The following is a 17,090-nucleotide window of genomic DNA, read 5'->3' on the forward strand; positions in this document are numbered from 1 at the left end:
CCTAAAAAATTATGTTTACGTTAGTTTAGAGTCCTAAAAATTTAGATAGATTATAAATCTTTATAAGAATAAATATACTAAAAGTTTAGAGGGGTCTTTTTATAGTAATTTTTGGGATTATTGTATTCGATGTCATAGTTAAATTCTCGAAATAGTTACTAGTTTTCATAAATTGAATTGATCATCACAACGTTTCATCCGAAAGATACTAATGTGTTGATCACATAATGGTGAGGTATTGATTATGTGGTGGTGATATTTCACGTGATTATGAGATATCGATAATCTTTCCTATGTCATTATATTCATATTATAATCGAATCAAGTTTATTTCTAATTTAATATTATCATTATAAAAAATAATCAGAGGATGGTGAAGGTTTTGAGCTTACACGCCCGTACAGTGACAAGTCAGCATCCTGCTAGGCTTCCCATTGGCCCACCTCTTGGTGGGTTCCACCTGCCAGCTGTCATATCGGAGGATGCGGCGGTCCGTCGAAGGTGGCTGGCGGCGCCAGATGGGTTCACGGGCGCAGCCTCTGTCATCCAATTCATCGATTTTACTTTTAATTCTAATTATAATGAAACACAATAAAATAAAAATCAGAAAATAAAATCAATTGCAGCGCGAGATTTCCCATTCAGATCCTATTAAAGTTCGTGTTCCCGTACTCACTCTTCCACCACACACACACACACACACTCTCTCTCTCTCTCTCTCTCTCTCTTACTGTTCCCTGCTGTGTGTTCTGCTACTGCTGCTGCTTTCTCTCTGCATCTTCTTCTCTTATCAATTCCCAAAACCAGAAGCCCGTCCTGAGGTTAACTCCGTTCCAACCACTCTGTGCTCACCTGCTGGTCCTCCACTTTCTGAGGTTAACTCTGTTTACTCTCTCTCTCTCTCTCTCTCTCTCTCTCTCTCTCTCTCTCTCTAAAAGCCCATTTCCTCTTCTGTATACAATCTATGAGGCTTATTTGCTGCTGTGTTGGGGTGTTGTAAGTCGTCACTGTTTCGCTGCTTGATGTTCCTTTCATCAGTAAAAACCTCAGCTTTGAGTCTGTTTCTTATCTGCTTGGGGTGCCTTCTTTTGCGGTCTGCCATATAACGCTTTTGTTTGGGCCTTCAGTTTCTCTTGGAGCTTTTGGGATGCCAAAGATTAGATTTTTATGGCTGGTTTCTTGTCGTCGTGTTGGAATGCAGGCGGAGGAAGAGGAAGGAAGCCGATGGCAAGAGAATAGAGTAGCATCGTGGAGTGAGTTCGATGGATGCTGCTTTTCTGGTGCCTGTGAAACGGACGGAGCAGGTGGTGGTCGTGACGACGTCCAAGCCCCTCGCGCCGCCTCCGCGCACCGTGCGCGTCTTCTGCAACGACTACGACGCCACTGACTCATCCGGCGACGAGGGCGAGTACTGCCGCTCCCGCCGCCGCGTCCGGCGGTACGTCCAGGAGATTCGGTTCGAGGCCCACCGCAACGCGGCGGTCGGGAAGAGCAAGGCCGTCGGGAAGAAGCGGAAGGCCGCGCCTGCTGTGGCATCCGGCGGGGAAGACGGCGTTCGGAGATTCCGCGGCGTCCGGCGGCGGCCGTGGGGGAAGTACGCGGCGGAGATCCGGGACCCGTGGCGGCGCGTCCGGGTGTGGCTGGGCACGTACGACACCGCCGAGGAGGCCGCCAAGGTGTACGACTCCGCCGCCATCCGGCTCCGCGGCCCCGACGCCACCACCAACTTCGCCTGCCCCCCGCCTCCGCCGCCGCCCACGAAGAACCTCAACCTGACCCCCGTATCAGGCAGGTACGACTCCGCCGAGGAGCCCCGAAACCTCTCCTCCCCGACATCCGTCCTCCGCGGTTTCTCCACCTGTTCCGCCGCCGCCGCGACCAAGACCAGCGACCCGGCGGAGCAGCAAAAACCGCCGGTGGAGCAGGGCGGGTTCCTGCCGCCGGAGGAGGAGGAGGAGGCTTTCTTCGTGGACTTGCTCGGCTTCGGCGCGTCGGATCCGGTCAGCTTCTTCTACGACGGCTCGGCCGAGGTGGGCTCGCTGGCCGATGACTCGAGAGACGGGTTCTTCCTCGGCTCGAGGCTGGACCTCCTCGAGCTGTCATCGACGTGGCAAACGGGAGACGGTCTTTTCGCAGACTTGGGCGATTTCTTCCCGATCGAGCTGCACCCCGCCGCAATCTAAGCCTTTCAGTTCGCGATTCCGTCGCCTGACGCCGATTCATCGGCCGATTTTGCCATGGCGTTGAGCCATAAATATCGGCAGTTTATTTCCCTCGTGTTTATTTTTTTGTCTCTCTAAAAAGAATCTCCGTCTGTTAACGGTGACGGGAACTTTCCGTGTAAGATAATAAGAGGAAGAGATTCGGAGCGGTGTGGTATTATTTAAGACGGAGATCTTTGGTGCGTCCTTCTTATTTAACGACCATCAACACGTGGAGGTGTGGCGCTGGGCGTCGCCGTACGCTTTGGCATCCCAATGACGGACTCGTGGCCGTATTCGACGGGCTTTGCCGACGCTTTGTCGTTGGCTGACACGTGGAGCCCAGACGTGGGTCCCGACGTACTGATGGCGGATTAGGCCCAATCAACATGTTTTAGAAAAATGAGAGAGGAGAGAGATTGGGGGGAAAAAATATTTTGCGGAGATTTTTTTTTTTCTATAAATTGATCCGAATCAGTCCAATTATAATAATTTTTATACAATATTTGCATTACTGAAAACTATAACTTAATATAATAAATACTATATGATAATATTTTTTATAAAATTTATATAAAAATATTATGTTACGATGTTTTTATACCGATATTTTTTGGATGTTATTGAAAACATTATAACATAGTGCTTTTTTTTAGGAATTCGTCCGGATTAAAATTTAGAAAGATTTCAATATAAAAGAAACATCATGTAAATTAGGATATGATTGTGTATGAATTATCTAATATATCTTTAGATTTTGATTAAAAAATAGTATAAGAAATGATTATCTAATATAACGTTTGAAGTGCGAAGCTTATTTTTGCACAACCAAACTGCTATAATTTAGAGAAATTTCATATGGTAATTGATGTATGTGAGTCACTGTCAATTCTTTTGAGATAGGAGAACTTTATACCAGCAATGTGTGGGGAAATATTCTTCGGACAACAAATCTATAAGGGAATCTCACACCTCCTTAAATTCCCCCCAATTTGTTAAGGCAAAGAAGGTGGATCAAAGTACAATTGGACACCTCAACATCTCTTTAGTAAAGGCGGATTACAGGTGATGGATTGATTATTCTCCACTTGGCTTGTTTGAATCTGAGTTGGACAGAACAGTCCATCATGCGTATCATTGTGCAAACTTTTTTCATGTCACACTCACTAATCTCTTGAGATTATGTATCGCTGTGTCAAGCAGCAGTGGTTTAATCCTATATTAAAAGTGGATAAAGATAAAAAAAAGGATTAATTTATAAGGATAAGTCGAGTATGCTAATGTTAAATTGTGCTTAATTATTTTCGATCGGTGGCTCAGACAAAAAAAATTATCAAAATCAATCTAGTATTAGATCGACAAAGCAAGAGGACGATATTATTGGATTAAATCTCAAATTAAATGACAATATTAAGCATAAGCATTTTGGATTGATAATTTAAACTCAATGAAATTAATATGAGATAACATTGCTTTTACAATGTAGGCATGCATTGGAGTGCCTATACCTTAAATGAGATGAGAATTGTCCACATAGTAGGCATGCTTGTTTGGAAGGTGGTGGGTAGGATGAATGTTTCTGAATAATGCTGCTGCAAAGTGATGTGATTCTAAAGATCTACCAAACAGAAGCATAAGAAAATAAAAATATTTCTTAGTGGAGATGCATCAGAATATTCTTAGGTCAATGCTTGAAGCATGTATTTAATAGTGGAAATGCTTTCAGGTTGGAGTTGTAACAATGTTTCTCCATTCTGTCACCCTTCTCTGCTGATTTATTATTCTGATTCAAGCATCCTGATCTTTAGTAGCTCATATCATCTCTCTCTCTCTCTCCCTCTCATTCTCATTCTGTCATATAAATCTGATTCACCTCTACTTTTGAAGCTTCCTATTAAGTGCAACTCCAAGCATAAAATCAAAGGTTTTGGATGCTTACAGTGTAGTCCTTTAAAGAACTCAAAGCACTATCAGCTGATTATTTTCTTGATTTATTTTGACCAACCAAAATCTATTTCTTGAGTCTGATATTGTACCAAATATGATCATCCTAAGCTTTGGCAAGTGTGTATATGTATGTATACATAAGCTCACCTCTACATATAATTTGGTTATATTTTTTCTTTTATGTCAACAAGTCTTTTGAGAGAGCTTATGCTTATAGTAAAAGAAAATTAGTTCATCTTTTAATTTAAGTTGTCAAAGGACATTGATTTATTTACTATGAATTAAAGTACATTGTAGCACTCTTCCATACTGATTATTGCTAGTTATCATATATATATATATATATATATATATATATATATATATATATATATATATATATATATATATATATATATATATATATATATATATATATATATATATATATATATATATATATATATATATATATATATATATATATATATATATATATATATATATATATATATATATATATATATATATATATATATATATATATATATATATATATATATATATAAAGAGAAATCATATTAAACATGTTGACACTTCGATTAGTACCCTCCAACATCAAACATAACAATCAATTAAAGGGCTCCCTTTGGGTATAAACTCATAGTTTAACCATGTGATTAACATTTATGACGAATTTAACTTTCCCTTTAATCAATCAACAAAAAAAAAGATATAATAGAATACCATATAAAATAAATATTAAAAAATTAAAATCAAGAAATAAAGAGGTTGTTTTCATGATTGAAATCATTTAGGTCATAAAGAAATAATTATATCGATATATCGACACCCATCCTTCTCGATCTTGGAATTAATTCAAAGGTTAAATGATATGCTGGTATAAAAAAATAATATAGATTTAAAATTTTAATTTTGTAGTTCTTTTCCTTTTTAATGCCTTTTTGTACAAACCATACAATTTAGGTGACAACAATTGAATTCTTTCCTTGGAAAAAAAATGCTGGTAGAAGTAATGGCTGATGGTACTAAGTTCATTAAAGTATGGCATGAAGAGGGCCATAAATTTGGGACAGGTCAGATCTAAAGCTTGGGTCAAATTGCCACCGAGAAAATCTACACCAAGATATCCAAGAATCTATGTTTCCATTCAACATTATAGCCCTATTTAATTTGAGGTACCATAATTTTGATGGCATGTCTCAAAATACTAAATGCATCGCTATTAAGTCCATTTATATCTGTATAATATAATTCATATATTCTCAACCTCTTTCTCCCACTTTCGATGTGACAATGACTTATAAAATAATTAAATTATATATATATCCTTTTATAAAATAGGTGTCAAAAGTTATTGCATGACTTAGACAAAACAAATGAAGTTTTTAACCTATCATTATTTGTCCCAAAAAAAAAAGATTAGTACTCATTATGATGAAATTATTAGGTATTTTATTATTGTTAAATGACAATTATATTAGATTAGATTTTATGGAGAACCCTTGATTATCCTTCACTTAAATAAAATAAATTTTTTTATAGGTATTTTGCCTTAAAAAAATCTTTCCTATTGAAATTTTACTAATGACATCCCTAATTGGTTGTTACTTAAGGGAACCTTTTATTTATCACTTTGACGAAGATATCTCCTTGTTGCAACCCCCATCCCTAATCATCGACACATTGTTGCTAGCACCACCATTGCCATCCTTCCTCACAGTTGTCTTTGTTCTATCATGAGGTGACGTTCATCCTTTCTCATCGTTTCTTTTCCCTCATTTCCTCCTCCTCACAGTTGTCTTTGTTCTATCATGAGGTGACGTTCATCCTTTCTCATCGTTTCTTTTCCCTCATTTCCTCCTTGCTTTCCCTTGCTCTTTTGTCTCTCTACTCATCGTGAAAATAGAGAAAAGAAACAATGAGTAGAGAGAGAGAGAGAGACAGAGGCGGAGAGCAAGAAAAGGATAAGTGGCAACAAAGGAAAGGATGATGCCAATAATGGGGATAGAGGTAGAGGGGATCAACGAATACAACGTCGTCATGGTGGAAGAGTATTTTTATCAAAATATATCATTAATTAAAAAAAATTTTTCTTATTGGGGGTTTGAGTTTGAAGAATTTATATCAATTATAAGATTTACATATTAAACATATTTGATTTAGGTGGTGCAAAAAATAATTTCGTTAGAAAACTTGTAAAATGTGGGAATATATCAAACATAATTATCAAATACATTTTGTTGAATAGAGAATAAAATAATTATCAAATATAATTACCTAGGGGTACCTTTTTTTATCACTTTAATGAAGATATCCCTTCGCCACCACTCTTGTCCTTAATCATCGACACATTGCTGTCAGCACCATCGTCGCCTCCGTTTTATCATGAGGCAATGTTGCCTGTTTCTTTCCCAACATTTTCTTTTCTTTTCTCCCTTCTTCTCTTTTGCTTCACCTCTTCCTCCTCTTTGCTTGTTAGAGAGAAAAGATAAGTGGTGATGAAAGTAATGATAACGACGATAATGGGAGTAGTGGTAGAGAGGGATTTTTGTCAAAATGACAAAAACTATACCACCAAGTGGTCAAAAGACATTTTTATCAAAATATATTATTAGTTAAAAACCCAACAATATGAGCCTTTTTTTCTAAGGGGTTTGAGCTTAAAAAATTTGTATTAATTATAAGATTTACATGTTAAACATATTCAATTTAGAGAGAGCAAATAATAATTTAGCCTGTAAACTCGTTAAATGTGGCATGGAAATTCTAATATAACAAACATAATTATCAAATTGTTTAAGAACTACATAAACAAAACTTTGAAAGGAATCCAAGCCAAACATGGAAAAGAGAAGAAAATATGGTAGAACAAAGGAATGCCACTACCATTCATACTCTTTTGAATACAGTCGAAACTAAACCTAGAAAATCATAAGACGATCCTTGAGCTCCCTAGTCGAACAAGCTAAAGCCCATACCGTCCTCGGATTCCTCAGCAGGCTGCTCTTTCTTTTCTTCCACAGGTACTGCTGCAGGTGCAGCAGCAGCCTCCACTGCAACCACGGTAGTGGCAACAGCAAACTTGCTTGGATCCTGCACCATTTGGAGAATTTAGAACACTGTACAAACTTGTAATGTCGTATTTGGTCAAAATCCAATGACTACAAGTATGCAATCTACCTTGAGGTACTCCTTAACTTTCTCAGCCTGTGGGAAGGTGTACTCTGTCGCAATTGCAACTGCTAGCACATTCTTGTATGCGTTGATGAACATAACGGGGAGCTGCCGCAAGTGACCGGTAAGAAATGGCCAAAGACAGTGAAGTAACCATGGAAAGACCAGCTGCAAACTTTTCAATGAGGTCTTCCTCCGTGAGATCTAGCACCTCAGGACTGAAGACAGATCCATTATCATACACAGACAGAATAACAAGACCATACGAAAAAGGCCTTATCCCAAGCTTTGCAAGGAGTGCAGCCTCGGAAGAGCCCACTTTGTCACCCTTCCTGATCAGCTCGACGGGGGTAATGATTTCTACAGTACCTTTGTTAATTTTGGTTGGGATGTTGAGCACCTGATAGAAAGCAAAAGGGGCGGGCTTCAAGAAGAAACTACAGGAAATATTTTGTATGGCACACAAGACATATATCTTATTAACCTGAAAGAAAGATGTCTGTGAAGGGTCCAATCCAGTGTTGCCAGGAGGGACAACAACATCGATAGGCGCAACAAGCCCAACACAGGCAGGAGCTCCAACCTGAATATAAAGGAAAAGAGGATAATTGAAGAAAACTTCCAAGTTTTACCAACAGAAGATTTTCATCCATGAACCAGTCCATCGAACAAGATGAGCAGTAGATCAGTGCCAAAGATATCAGCAGAAGGAACAAAGGAGAGTACTATACTGTATAGACCTTAAAAATGATATCTCCAAGTAATCAGATAAATAGGATGCCCAGATCTTATAGAAAATCTTACTAATTACTTTTGCATGGACTATTTGCATTTTCAAACTTTTTTTTTTTTCAGAAGTAAGGCATTCCCAAATTTGTTTCTCATATTGCAATAGAATGGCTTAGTTAGATACGCAAGAATATGATTGTCATATCATCAGTGACAATCTAACATTCAACCTAACTATGATGAGTTAGAAATTTGTAAAACTAATGTAGAAGCAAAATGGCAGGATCCATCAATTTCTTCTGGAGATTTACACATTATCTTGCTCCTCAATGCAAAGTTTCTACCACTAAATAAAGATGAATCATTTATCTAGTATGATCTGCAAGATTACACAAGAAAAACTTTGATAGCCATATTCGGCCATCATATTCTTTTGGGACATTACAAATCATTCCAACTCAGCCATTATACACCTTATTATGGCTTCTTAAGAAATGCAACATCACAAAGAACTTTTTGCATCAAAGATACTTCATAGTCAACATAACTCATCACAAATATATCAAACATTGGTGCATGTTGAATTATAATGAACATCTGGATGGAAACACTGTAAAGGCTTGAACATTGGCATGATTCCAGCATTTTTTATATTTGATCTCGTTTGCATTCCACAAATTCTAACATATATAACTTGAAACGAACCAAAGATATTTACGATGATAAAGTTGTCATATTCAACAGGATCTTAAACAAGCAAAAGGCTAAACGAACATGATAATAAAATCTCACTTGATCATATAAAACAGGCTAACTTTTTTCGGTACAAAGAAACCATTTTTGACCTCGAAACCAATCCGCTAGCAAGACAGGAAAGCATACCTTGTACTTGGCAACCTCCTCACTAACTTCCTTGAGATCTCCCTTGGTAAATATCAGTCCCACATTTCCCTGAATCGGACGAATAATACAACCACATAAAGAACGTCATGAATGAGTGAGAGAAAGAGATATCGGGCACAAAGCCATGGCTTTTCCGGTAGAAGAGGGGGAAACGCACCACGAGGAGGGGGAGGAGGTTGAGGGAGTTCTTGTTGCGGGTCTTTCAGCGTGGATCTTGATGCAGCGGCGTATGAGAGTGTTCTTGCCCATGAGGACGATCGAGTCGCCGCGGAGGCCCTTGCGGATGTTCTGGAGCTGGTTGGAGCCAACATTGTCGGCGCCAGCGATGAGCACCTTGCTGTACTCGTCCAGCAGCGCGCACAGCTTCTTGTCGTACACCACCTTCTTCTCCGCCTTCGACAGCTTTACCGTCATCTTGCCTTGCTTTCTTCTATACGACCGGATCAGCAAAAGAAGAAGATAACAACACCGAAAGCAGAAGCAACAAAAGATCTTCTTTTGAGGACCAAAACGAGGCCAAAGCTTCGTCAAGGCTGACAGAGCCGGCAACCGTGTCTCTTTGACCTCTCGAGAAGAAGAGACGAGAATAAAAGAGAAAACCCTAAAACCTAGCAGCCAGCGAGTGAAACCCTAACGGTCCTCGCCGCCGTCCTCTTATAGCCGACGGCGGAGGGATGTGGGTGCGAAATCTGGGCCGTGGACGGTCCAAGATCGAATCAAATTGCTCCGGCCCGGGTTTGAAGAGGGATTCTGGAATTTACGGCTCAGGATTCGACGCGGTTCGACCCAAATCGATGAGTCCTCAATGAACTAAACCAGGCCGGGCCGGGCCGGGCCGGGGGGGTCATCGTTTTAGACCCTTGTGCTTTCCCTTACATTGGACCCGGTTCGACCCAAATCAATAGTCCTCATGAGCTAAACCATGGAAATAGATCTCGTGGTGCGCGCCGGACAAGCGTATAAAGCAAGAGCCTGGACGCAGCAACTTGTCGCCTTTGAATTCTTCTGCTGACCGACACCCAACCCCACCTCGTTCTGCACGAAGCACAGAGCTCTCGAATTCCCCAAAAGCCCCTCTCTTTCCCGCCCCTCCTCTTCTTTGATCCCGGTCGAGTCTGGTACACAACTGGCTCCTCTGACTCTCTCACTCTCTCTCTCTCTATTCTTCGAGGGAGAAGGTCAAAATGGTATTTTTGCGACAGAATGGTAATTGTGTTGGAAGGATTCGGCGAGGGGTGCTGCAGCGGCGCTGGAAGACCGAGAAGAAGCCTCTGCAAGAAGACAAACGTCACATGTTGATATTTTATGGTCAAGGTGCATGATGAACCAGGTAAACGATGGAGACATTGATGCCAAGTTCAAAAGAGGAATGAGTCAGAGTGTGATCGGCGGTGTGTTAGATCGAGAGGGATGTGTGCATCAGACTTGTCCTCTTCCTCCTCCTCCTCCTTCCTTTGACAGGGACAGCAAACTGTGGCAGCAGCGGTCGGAATAGTGGTACATGGGTCACCACGTTAAAGCGACGTTCTGGGTGGTGTGGAGGGACTCGGAGAAGACCTTGACGAGGTAGTAGAAGCAAAAGCGCTCGTGCTATGCTCAGTGGGTGGTCACTTCACTTGTGCCCGTCATTGGCGCGCTTCTGACGACCGAGTTCAATAAATCGCACCGCCATTCGCTTTCTCCTCCCTCCTCTCTCTCTCTCTCTCTCTCTCTCTTAATTACTCCAACCAAAATCCCGCCTAACCTCTCTTGCTTTCGAATCCCCTTTCTCTCTCACATGGTGGAAGGGCGGTAGAATAAAGCTGGGGGAGGAAGAAAGACAGGGATGCTTTCCCCATTACCGAGAAAGGAGAGGCTTTGATCTCAGTTTCTTGCAAAAGTTCGAGGAACTGGGGTCGCTGTCCTGTTCCTGAGCTGCAGTTGTTCTGGCTTTCGCCAAGGTGACTCCTTTGGGTTCCATTTATCTCCCTCCTTTGGTGGTACTGGTATAAAGGAGGGATCTTGGTGGGTGGGATTTGAGGATGTGGAGAAAGGTCGGAGCTTGGCGTTTCCGGTAGGGTTTTGAAGGGTTTAAGGGTGTTCCACAGGATCTATTCATGTGAGCAAGATGGCGGAGGAGGGATTCAGAGCGAAGGTTCGAGTGGTACGGTGCCCCAAGTGCGAGAAGCTTCTCCCTGAGCTCGCCAACTTCTCCGTCTACCGCTGCGGTGGCTGCGGCGCGACTCTCCAAGGTGAGCCCCAAGCTTCGTTTCACTGTGTATACCTTCACTCAGCAATTTGACCCACATCTGTGGGACTTTCATCTTTATGCCTTGATTGATCTGAGCATTCAAGCCGACAAAGTTTTGATTTTTATCTGGTCCTCCTTGCTAACAGCAATTTGTTGTTTGGAAATCATGCAGCCAAGAAGTCTGTTCCAGGCTCGGTGGTTTCACTGGAGAAATCCGAGGCAGAGGGCATCAAAACTATCGAGGTCTTTGAGCTTGATACAGAGAAACATGGTATGGTCTCCGATGCAAACTTGGAAACCGATGACAAGGGCAATATAGCTGAGAGCAGGTCAAAGAAGTCCCTTCCACAAGGGGCAGCGAGTTCCCATGATGTATCTGTGACCGGAAATGGAGGTAGTGGTACGAGGAAGGAACACATCGTCTCAAAGTCAGATGGTCTTCCCAAAGAAAATGGAGTGGATAGTATGGAGAGTTCTAAATCTCGGTGCCAATGCAAAACACCATCAAGTGAACACAGCCGACATGTGACCGAACACCCAGAGAGGGACCGAACACCCAGATCTCCTCCCATGGCAAGCGTTCATCCTGATCTACATCCCACTGAAGGCCCATCCGATCACCTTCGGAATCCTAGGCATCCTTTTGCCAATGCTGACGGAGAAAGCAAGCAGAACTTGGATGGCGCTAGCAGAGTTGGCCACCTCGAACAAGATCGAGCAAAGCTCTTGAGAATGCTTGATGAATTGAGAGATCAAGTACGTCGAAGTTGTGAGACTACAGACCGGCAGAAGACAACTGCTCCAGTGGATAACGTGACAACCTCATCGAATTCATATGTCCATCATGACAATGCCAATTGGTTTCCTGAAAGCTCGTCATCCTCAAACTTGAATCCGTCTCGGTATTTTCCAGTGCGGCATGACCATCACACCAGCATGTTCAATTTCTATCCTAGTATGCCTGCTCAGAGTGACATACCCATTTATGGGGATCCATTTGGTCATAGGAGAGCTCCTCTTCACCTGCCCGGAGAGTGCACACAAAGACAAATGGACAGTTTCCTTTTTGGACACTTTGATCCTGCTCCTGTCATGCCTTATCATCACGATGGTTTCTATCACCAGCCTGCTTGCTCATGTCCCCAGTGCTACCAGAGACCATTCGTGCTTCCTGCAAGAGCCCCACCAACAATCTTGGGCTATCAGAGGGTTCCATATCCCACTACTAATCATGAGCTCTATGCAGTTGATGGTACCAGAAGTTACAATTCGAGGGTTGGAAATGCTGCTTTGCACAGGTTTGAACCAAGATCGCAATATGATTCAAGGTTGAGCAAGAATGCTGCACGTTCTTGTCAACCTGTTGTCGGTGCTGCTCCATTTACTGTATGTCCTAGTTGTTTTGAACTTCTGCAACTACCTGAAAAGTCTTTGCTACTGAAGAATAAGTTTGATCTGCGATGTGGATCTTGCTTCAAGTTAATTTCAATCCAATATGAAGGAAGTAGGCTTGTTCTATCTGCCATCACAACAGTCTCACATGTATCTTCCGAGAACCATAACTCCTCCTGTGATAGCCCAGTAGGTGGAATCCGGTCTATTGGTGAGAAGCTAGTTTTACCTTACATTTTCACAAGTAATGATCATGAGATGATAGAAGGGGGACATGATTTACACTCAAGTGAGTCAGAGAAAACGCATGGGTTGTCTTTATCTTCCACTACATCTGGGTATGTTGAGAGCCCGGAAAGTGCAATTTCACAGAAGGATGTTCCAATCTCGCCTGGCGTCTCCTTAGAAACTCAGGTGATCTCACGAGTTCCAAGTTTACCGCTTCGTGAACACTTTGGATACTCACTATCTGATCAAGCAGTTGATGGATCTGGCAATGGAAGCAGGAGTACACGTTCTGATCAAGTGAGAAATATATCCCTAAATGGAAATTTCAAGCAGAACTCAGCAAAAGATGTACAAATGGCTATTCAGATGGATTTATCAGATGACGAGGATCCACCTGCTGGTTTGTCTCAAGACTCTTGGCACATGATAAGCAAAGATGACTTTCAACCTAGATTCATGAAGGCTAATGATTCGTTCCTTGCTGGCTTCATAAAGAAGAGCCTTCGTCCTTTTCACCAATCACTCGGGCATGGTGGATTTAAAGTTTCAATTAACGGCCAATCTGTCTCTGACCGTTCAGTTAAAAAGGCTGAAAAGCAAGCTGGTCCAATCTTTCCTGGTGATTATTGGTGAGCGTCTTCTTCAAAAATGAGTTATATGTTTTGAGCTTCTTTAGATGCATGTTTTTGTGTGTAACAATTGAACTGAACTATCATGTTAAAGGTTCGAATGCAGGCTAATAATAACAAATTAGTAAATATTTCACAGGAACACATGCCTTTTAGTTTTCTTGTTGTCTGGGGACTCTTTTCCCCTCCATCGAGCTGGTGCTCCAATATGTCTGGTGAAATCTTTATGATCAATATTAGTTATTTGAGTCTGTTCCACGTGCAAGTTCCTTGGTTTGCTAGTATCATTGTCATGCTTCTATGCATATCGTCTAGTGCCTGCCCTCATGCGTGTACATTAGTAGACTGATATGGGTGGGCATGCCATAATTATGGCACTAGTGTGCTCTATGATATTATATTCTAAAAGGAGTATGGTAGCTGCCTTTGAATTGCTCGTCTGTATGATATGTGACTTGTCTGTATATTGTTGATCATACAATGCAGATTCTATGGATTGCTTGTGGTGCGCTTTGCTTATTGAGCAGTGCAGTGCTATTAACATGACATGATGCCATGTCCTACCCTGCCAGCCCAATTCTCAAACATGCCGAGGCCTCTGCTTGTCACAATGCAAACTTTTATACTAATAGGTTATAGTGAATTTGCTGCCACCCAGTTGCCTGAGCCCAGTTTTATGAAGTATTTGTTTGTGCATATCGTTGATCCTATTGCTAAACAAATCTATCTACATTTCTTGTTCCTCAATGGTAGCTTTCTTTTTTGCTGGGTTGTAATTCATCATTTATGGATCTTGTGCTTCCTCATTCAGGTATGACAACCGTGCTGGATTTTGGGGTGTGATGGGACAACCATGTCTTGGAATAATTCCTGTAAGTGTAACTTTATAAAACAGAAATCTATAAGCATTGCAATTCGGCGGACAAGAAAATTTAATGATATATCCTTTCTGCAGCCATTCATTGAAGAATTTAATTATCCTATGCCCAAGAACTGTGCTGGGGGAGATACTGGTGTTCTTGTGAATGGGCGAGAGCTCCATCAGAAGGATCTGGATTTGCTTGTTGGTCGTGGGCTTCCACCGACCAGAGGTTCTTCCTATATAATTGAGATTTCTGGGAAAGTTTGGGATGAGTCATCCGGTGAAGAGCTAGACGGTCTTGGCAAACTTGCGCCAACGTGAGTTCTTGCATTCTTTTTTTGATTTTGTGGAGTTAATTATTTGTGCCATCGGAAGCATACTACATAAGTTGTGTTATGATCTGCATATCCTTTATTGCTCAAACTTATTTCATACTTGTGTAGCAAATTTGCATTTTACACGGTCATCTACTTTAAGAAAGATAATTAGGATGCATCCTAACCTTCTATTTACGTGTCTGTCGCATAGCCAAGAAACATAAGTCCTGGTAGGTGCTTAAGCAGTGTATACAAACTCGGCAGCCTTCCTGCCATAGGAAAGCAACCGTTCTCCAGTGTCTTTGCTGAAGCATTGAGGTTCAACTAGGGTTCTTTAAAACGTAGGCTTGATTTCTTTCTGTATCTACGTGCAAGGATTTGTGTTGCTTGTAATCGTCCAAAGGTTTAGTTAACTGCCCTGCATACTCCTCAACTGCAATTAGGTAGCTTTCTTGAATGTACATGTCTATGTTTGGCTACCATTAGTCTCCACTATCTTGCATCAGATTGTACATATGATTTTTCTAATTCCTGATGCATTCGACAGAGTTGAGAAAGTGAAACATGGATTCGGCATGTGTCTTCCATATGTCTTTGCTTAAGTGATGATCTAAAGGGACGACGGTGATGACACCAAATCATCCGATGCAGATTTCAGTTCCCACGGATGTAAAGGGCATGAAGTCAAGACTAATGTATGCGGCTGTTCCGCTCCGCTTATCTACTGAATTCATTTGTATCTTAACGAGGTTCTTGTTTGCCAACTTTTCGTATCTATCGTGGTTTGTCTTGGAAAGCTTCAGCCGTGATGTATTGAGATCAAAATACTTTGCTCCTAAAAGCTTGTGTGCAGTTGTTAGTGTTGTATTTCTAACCATATTGGAAAATTGGTAACTCTCTTTGTATTTATCTTGAAATAGTTGGTAATGCATTCTGCTTGGACTTGAAGCTTCCGAGTGTAGATAGCTATCAATTCAGAACTAGATAGATGTTTTGATTTGATTGAAATCATGCCAATAGAAAGAATTCAATTCATTGATTCATCTTTTCATTGATGTGTTACAATGTTCTAGTTCTATTTATGGACTCAAACTAGAAGAATAAAAAAATATATTATATATATCTCATTTTCATCACTTATTTTTATATAAAAAATAAAAAAATATAATCGTATCAAATCAAATATATTTTTTCTTTGAAGAATATAATTTCTTAATTTGATTTGGGAAATAATCTTTCTCACTAATTGATATTTTTGATTGATAAGTTTCCATCTTTATAAAGATAAATTTTTAACATATTCAATTAAGACTTATAATCTTCAATACTATGATTTCTTTAATATATATATATGTATATATATATATGTGTATATATATATATGTGTGTATATATATATGTGTACATATACATATATATATATATACATATATATATATATATATATGTGTATATATATATATATATGTATATATATATATATATATATATGTATATGTACACATATATATATATACACATACATATATATATATATACACATACATATATATATATACACATATATATATATATATATATATACACATATATATATATATACATATATATATATATATATATCTATCATACTGATTTAGTAGATGTTGATATATAACTTATTGAATATACCTAAATTATATTATGAATAAATCAACTAAAATGTTTCTACAACAATAATGACATCAATAGATGAGCATATGTGATCGTGAGATCGAGCGGTGTACAATTTTATGGTAATTGGATATTGTCATCGTGCATCATTATCGACACAACTATCTCGAGTCAGCTCCCTTCTGATTCGGAGAAGAGTGTGGCTCCGGTCGTCTATTGCATCTCTCGTGTGCGTGGTTTGCATGCCAAGAAAGGTGGAGGTGTTGATGCTTGCATCGAGTAATTTAAGCTTGCATGTTTGCTTCGTCATCCATGGTGGACATGCTTCGTTTTGGTGTCTTTCTTACTTGCATTTGTTGGATGATAACGTTGAAATTATCCTTTCCTAAATTGAAATGTAGACACTAATGTGAGTGAACATCAACATCGACACCTACGATAAAATCTATTATGCTTGATTGATCACATCAGTAGTTGTTTCAATTGAATGAATTGTTCACTATTCGAAGAATGTTTTCCTAATCATAAATAGTTAGGGAGCTTCGGTTATAAAGAATCTTGATTGCAAGTAATCCCTTGAAACTCCTCCGTACAAACATAAGTAGGAAAGGAATCAAGTTAAGAATATCAAAAATTACTTCTCTATTATATATGTATCTCCGAAAGGTCGAGAGTTCCATTTCAAACTCCTCGCTAATATAGGTATCGAAGGGATCAAGTCAAGATTATCTAATAGAGAGATAAAAGAAGATAATACATAAGAATAATCAATCCTTTTTTTTTCTCTCAATAAATACCTTATCAATAATGACCATTTTAAAC

At 40.1% G+C, this 17,090-nt stretch overlaps 2 protein-coding genes and 1 pseudogene across 2 annotated transcripts; 2 read left to right on the forward strand and 1 right to left on the reverse strand.

The window, feature by feature from the left end:
* Positions 1–655: 655 nt before the first annotated feature.
* On the forward strand, positions 656–2,387 carry LOC135671037 (ethylene-responsive transcription factor CRF1-like). Its single transcript, XM_065178910.1, has 2 exons — positions 656–875; positions 1,202–2,387. The coding sequence occupies exon 2, from the start codon at positions 1,263–1,265 to the stop codon at positions 2,181–2,183; it is 921 nt and encodes a 306-aa protein (XP_065034982.1). The 5' UTR covers positions 656–875; positions 1,202–1,262; the 3' UTR covers positions 2,184–2,387.
* A 4,507-nt stretch (positions 2,388–6,894) lies between these two features.
* On the reverse strand, positions 6,895–9,512 carry LOC135670942 (large ribosomal subunit protein uL10-like; annotated as a pseudogene).
* A 1,156-nt stretch (positions 9,513–10,668) lies between these two features.
* Positions 10,669–15,372, forward strand: LOC135671038 (protein ENHANCED DISEASE RESISTANCE 4-like). Its single transcript, XM_065178911.1, has 5 exons — positions 10,669–11,188; positions 11,360–13,436; positions 14,248–14,308; positions 14,392–14,615; positions 15,163–15,372. Exons 1-5 carry the CDS (start codon positions 11,065–11,067, stop codon positions 15,215–15,217), a joined length of 2,541 nt encoding a protein of 846 aa, XP_065034983.1. The 5' UTR covers positions 10,669–11,064; the 3' UTR covers positions 15,218–15,372.
* The last annotated feature ends 1,718 nt before the right edge of the window (positions 15,373–17,090 follow it).

The sequence above is a fragment of the Musa acuminata genome, unplaced genomic scaffold (genome assembly GCF_036884655.1).
Source record: "Musa acuminata AAA Group cultivar baxijiao unplaced genomic scaffold, Cavendish_Baxijiao_AAA HiC_scaffold_1137, whole genome shotgun sequence".
NCBI lineage: Eukaryota > Viridiplantae > Streptophyta > Magnoliopsida > Zingiberales > Musaceae > Musa > Musa acuminata.

Excerpts from the sequence above, each read along its gene's own strand:
- LOC135671037 (XM_065178910.1), top strand. The coding sequence starts at position 1,263 with ATGGATGCTGCTTTTCTGGTGCCTGTGAAACGGACGGAGCAGGTGGTG.
- LOC135671038 (XM_065178911.1), top strand. The coding sequence starts at position 11,065 with ATGGCGGAGGAGGGATTCAGAGCGAAGGTTCGAGTGGTACGGTGCCCC. Across the intron at positions 11,189-11,359 it reads CTGCGGCGCGACTCTCCAAG|CCAAGAAGTCTGTTCCAGGC; the intron begins GTGAGCCCCAAG and ends GAAATCATGCAG. Across the intron at positions 14,309-14,391 it reads CATGTCTTGGAATAATTCCT|CCATTCATTGAAGAATTTAA; the intron begins GTAAGTGTAACT and ends TCCTTTCTGCAG.